At 43.4% G+C, this 5,465-nt stretch overlaps 1 protein-coding gene across 1 annotated transcript; it reads right to left on the bottom strand.

The window, feature by feature from the left end:
- Window positions 1–2,509: 2,509 nt before the first annotated feature.
- On the bottom strand, window positions 2,510–4,204 carry LOC125528756 (putative cytochrome c biosynthesis ccmC-like mitochondrial protein). The gene has a single exon (XM_048693197.1). It carries the CDS (start codon window positions 4,167–4,169, stop codon window positions 3,540–3,542), a length of 630 nt encoding a protein of 209 aa, XP_048549154.1. The 5' UTR covers window positions 4,170–4,204; the 3' UTR covers window positions 2,510–3,539.
- Between the last annotated feature and the right edge of the window lie 1,261 nt (window positions 4,205–5,465).

Below are 5,465 nucleotides of genomic sequence, written 5' to 3'. Positions count from 1 at the left end.
GGTGAGACGTGAAAACACCCGATCCCATTCCGACCTCGATATATATGTGGAATCGTCTTGCGCCATATGTACTGAAATTGTTCGGGAGACATGGTCAAAGCCCGGAGAAAGAGCAAGAAAACGGATGCGCTAACGCGCAACGGCTTTCGCGCTAGTTGCTCAAAAAATCGTATAAAAATCAAGCAAGAAAACTAAAGAAAGCGTTAGCGCATTGGACTCGAAATCCAAATTGTGCTAGCTGACAAAGAAAAAACAGAATATAACAGAGAAATATTGGTTCTGACTGGTTGGTAAAAGGACTCTAAATCCTTTGAGTGGTTCGATTCCACAACAGAACAAAGAATGAAATGAATGAATGAAAGCCATGACCATGCCTCCAGTAGGAAGATCGAGGAACCGGTGCTGGCGCTCCTGGTTCATGGGATCCTAACCGCGATGGGGAGATTAGATATTATTCTTTCGTAAGTCCATCCAAAGGAGATAGGTTGAGGAGAAAGAAAGGAGAAAACTAAAGAGAAAGATGGACAGTAGATTGACAGTATCCGAATCAAATAAGAAAAAAACGTAGCTATTTCATCAAATCCCGATTGTGTGGGTGTGAAGTGGAAAAATCCCGTTCTGGCTGGCAGCGGGCATAGGACTGAAAATCCTCTTTCGCCGGGCCTTTTGGACTCGAAATCCAAACGGAGAGAGTGGTTCGAATCCACCTCAGAACGAACAATGAAAAAGGCGTCGAGCGGGTGCAAGCTCGAGGAGCTAGGAAGGATGGAAGAAAGCTTGACCGTTTTTTCACTGAACTACTCGAACTTTTTGTTCGAAAAAGCGGAAATAGCTCAGTTCGAGAGAGGGTTGAGCTTCATCGGTTAGTGTGCACCAAAGGATGAGGTTTCTTTCCCGTCCTACAAATTGAAACCGTTCTAGCTTGATACTGCGATATCGTCAAATCATCCAACGGAGCATGGAAACCATTTCGGTGGCGGTAATGGCCTCCAGTAGTTTTCTATGGAACCATACCACTATGGTCATCTATATGATTAGACCGTGCCGCTTCACTAGACTTTCCTGAACCATCCATTTGATCCCCACGGTCGTGACACCACTTTCTAAACAAAAGTTTCCAAAATCCAATGCGGAACCAAGCAGTAAGAGAAATTCATCATGGTAATTATTAGTAGAAAACCAAAGTGGAACGGAGAGAACGGAGAGTCAGTTACAATGAAAAAATTGTTGAGGAATCATGTTGAAAGAACAACATTCTGTGTCATAAATATCGTATATAGAGATTTTTCATGTATCGACGCTTTTGATTCAATTATGAAAGTACGCTGTACTGGACTTGCACCCCTAGTTACGCAGAAGTGCAAGCACAGAAGCGGATGACCGGACCTTACCAACATACTCAAAAAAGTATTCTATACTGGGGTCTGTGCTCTTGACAAGCAGTGTTTCCAGTCTAGCTGTGTCAAATCGGGTGTGAAGTGTCCTTCTAGGTTCTGGCTGGTAGAGCAGAGGACTGAAAATCCTCTTTAGTTTCACGCATGGGACTCTAAATCCCAATTGCGCTAGCTCTGTGGTTCGATTCCACAACAGAACGAACAATGAATGAATGTGGGCGGTCAACCAGGTAAGCCTGTGCCCAGGAAAGAAAGGACTAGGGAGGGATTGAGAGAAGCTTTCACAGTGGAAAATGAAAAAAAGCGGAGAAAAAGCTCAAAAGGCATACTTCCTGCGCTTTCAGAGGATCTAAATCAGTCTTCATCCTTTCGCTTTTCAAAGCCCCTCGCAATAAATATGTAAATTCGTTTCGCAGAAATTCAGAGATTTTCGATCTCCTCGAAAGAAAATGAGTTCGATCAGCAACACCGGTCTCCGCAGCACCAGGATAAAGACCTTCTTTTTACCCATAACCTTTCTCTGCAGCATTGGAACCAAGATCGGGCTTGGCATAGTTACGAGGTTCCCGTTCTATTTAACTAACACTAACTGAAGCTAACCGGAAGCTTTCTTCTCATGCGACTCTTGGATCGAAAAGAGGCTGCTGGACTGGACCACGGCTGAAACTGCCAGGCACGGACTAAAAGCTTTTATCAGGGATTCCCGAGTCAAACGACTACCATACATAGCATAGAGCTGGAAGCTGCACTAGTGTACAGAGAAGACTGGATGTGAACACGGGCGGACATTGGCTATGTATGGGGCACTCACTAATCACTATTAGCAGGAAACAACTAGCAGAAAGAAAGATGAACGCACTTTCACTCCTTGCTCTTCAGCACGTACTCACACGAGGGACTCTCAAATCTCTATTTCAGACCATAATCTTTCGATCCCTTTACCGAAGTGATTGATAGCAGGGCTAAAAAATCATAGGGCTTCTTCTATTTTTAGTGTGAACTCACTTCTATTCTATATCAAGATAGGGGCTTCAGTACTTGGCTGACCGCCCGGTGGAAGACCTGGTTCTACCACACAAGGGCAGCTTTCGTAGTCCAGGATTATTTTCCTCATATGTAATTTCACCTCAATGTGGAAATGTCCGATCTTATTCCAAAATAGAAGGTCTTCATGAAGGTCTGTCTTGTTTCAGGAATATAGGTACCGAAGTTCAATAGCGGTAGGTACCAAGGAGAAGACGAGTCAGGGCCGATTGACAAGACTAGCTAGGCTGACCTTCCAGCCATACTCCATCCAATATCGAACGGAAGTGCTAAAGGTTTCATGTGATGCTGACCTCAATGAACCAGACCTCGAGAATTCGTTCATCCCTTCGCTCCGAGGATTGGTCGAGTACTTGGCCACATGCATGAGTAGGCCTGTTGCCGGGATGTCCCATTAAAAAGGCAGGTCCCATATTTGAAATACAAAAATAAGATCAGATAGCGCTCAAGAGGTTTTTCTCCATACGAGAAATCCTTCACTCGCAGGGAATTCAAATAGATGTGTTGAAGATCATCAAAGAAAGGAAAAAGACTGAATTCGATCCATCTCCTCCCTTTTCTTTAAACCAAGAGCTACTCCTCCCTTTTCTTTTTTTATGTAATTTCAATACGATTTCGTTTGTGTTCATGTTTTCAATTTAGAACCCCACGGAAGTGAATAGAAAAAAGAAAAATACCCCTGTGATACGCCTTCCTTTACCTATTTCTAGATTGATTGATGTTCAATGGAGGGAAACTTGCCATTCCTTCTTTCCTTTGAAATTGTACATTTTTTTGATTCTGAACTAATTGTATCCTTTTTGTTCCCATCGAGCTTTCTTGCCTAGTGACTAAGGATTTTCACACTTGTTGTGTCTATAAAAGATTTTCTCATAAAACACTAACAGAAGTGTTAGAGGGATTCACTTTCGATAAGAATCCAAAAGCAAGTTCCCTATACTACCTTCTTTCCCTCCTCTGTTTCTGTCTTTAAGAGGCAGTGCATCCGGCAGGAATCGAACCTACTTTTTGACCCATTTTGCCTTTCTAGGTTGGTGGGCGCTTTCACCATTCAGCCATGGATGCTTTAGCGAGTGAACTAGGTTTTTATTTGAGAGCGAACTAGGTTTTTAGTGGTATTCCTTCTCGAGCTTCTATTTCTTCCGTTAAGGGAGATTCGGGAAAAGATGGAATAGGAAGACGTGTTTCCAGAACGAACAAGATACGGGTAGAGAAGGGGAAGTTAGCAAAGTTAGACAAGATTGGAATGGGCATAGGAACATGTATTGATGTACCAGATCGGCTAATGCTCCCAGGTTGATGCGATGTATTCCACCAGTTGACTGGAGACTTTATTATTGGTATATCGATTGGTCCAGCACGGATTGAAATAGGAGCCGGTTCGACAGGAAGCTTTTGAAAACGCAGTGCACCCAGGTAAATAAGGAACAAGATGAATACAGAAGTTAAACGAGCATCCCACACCCGAAAGGTACCCCACATAGGCCTTCCCCGAAACCCCCCAGTCACTAACGTAAACAAAGTAGAAAAAGCACCAATTTCTGTACCGGTTCCGGAAGAGCGAAGAAAAAGGGGATGTTTTGTTAATGGGAACAAGGAACTGTTTATAGCTGTCGCGATATAAATAACTATACTCATCCGAGCCGCAGGAACATGTACATACGAAATACGAGAATTTCCACCTTGTTGAAGATCTGGTGGTGCTACCCGAAGACTTAAATGAATAGCCATCGCTGTTAAGAACAACCAGATCCAATGAGAATTTGCGCGTAGCTTTTTGTCTTTGACATAAAAAATAAGGTTGTAATAACGAAACTGACATTTTATTTTCCTTGCCTTGCAAGTGGAACAAGAAAGACTATATAGTTATTTTGATTCTATAAACAATCAAAGGATTTCGCATGCTTTCCATGGAATGACGGAATTCCCCTTGCTTAGTTTTCGCTCCGCTCGTGCGTGGCACTCCTTGCTTGCGGAGCGGCATATCGGAAAAAGAAGGATTGACTTTCTATACGGGCCCGTCCCCTCTTACCCCTAACTAACAATTATGCTGCTCTCGCCTTTTTGTAATCTTATCTTTCAAAAATGCACTACTAATTTTTACGGCCTCCTTAGTCACCCTATCCACTCTCGTCCTGTTTTCGGGTTCCCTTTCAGGGGATGAGGATATTTCGATGATTTCTCCCTCCGTAGGTGGAAAACGCGTGGGTGAGTAGAGTCTGTGCTTTGCTTTTGGGGGCACCGGCAAGAAGCTTCTCGGCCACCCTACTCTGACTTGATTAGCTACTAGTAACTAGGATCGTTCAAACAGTCAGTCAGCAATGCGTACTTCTTTCCTAGTTGAGTGGATCTGCGTAGCAGAGCCCAATCTTCTACCACAAGCTCTGACCTGACTTGTTGTACTTGATTCACCCACGTAAATAGACAACTTGGATAATAAAAGTCATCCCATAAAAGAGAAGTGAGTCCGCATGTCGGCAAATGATTTGGAATTGAAACTGGCTACAGAGGAAACCGAAGCCCTAACTCCCCATTCTTTCTATCTTACATCGCCATCGAGCCCTGGCTGTAGAGTCACTGGTTTCTAATCGCAATGGATTTATGTTTTCTTTGGCTTTTCCATTCGCTTCGTTCAACCCTGATCTGGATAGATAGCTCGGCTTCTATTAGCTGAGAATGGTTTTGTCAAGGAAAGGTTTCGCTATACAACAACAATGAACTCACTTCTGATCAAATTGGATTGGATTGGATGAATCGGTAATCTTTCTCTGTCTTGTGAGAGAGAGTCACTTGCTGTATTGAGAGCGGGCGGGTGACATGCATTAAGCGAAATCAGTTGTTATGTTTTTGATCTTATTTGCGCGAGAAGACCCTTGACTGAGGAGACGTGTTTGGCTTGGATGATGCCGCTATGCTCCTATTCACTTTCAGAGACCGCTCTGAGTTTGCCGGTTTTGCGGCAACCCTTTCACTAAGAACATTTTAGCCATTAACGAAATGCCACTATTCCACAATGCTTCTTTGATT

The sequence above is a fragment of the Triticum urartu genome, unplaced genomic scaffold (genome assembly GCF_003073215.2).
Source record: "Triticum urartu cultivar G1812 unplaced genomic scaffold, Tu2.1 TuUngrouped_contig_5087, whole genome shotgun sequence".
Lineage (NCBI taxonomy): Eukaryota > Viridiplantae > Streptophyta > Magnoliopsida > Poales > Poaceae > Triticum > Triticum urartu.
The sequence above is the reverse complement of the archived record's forward strand: the minus strand, read 5'-3'. Positions and strand labels throughout refer to the sequence as shown.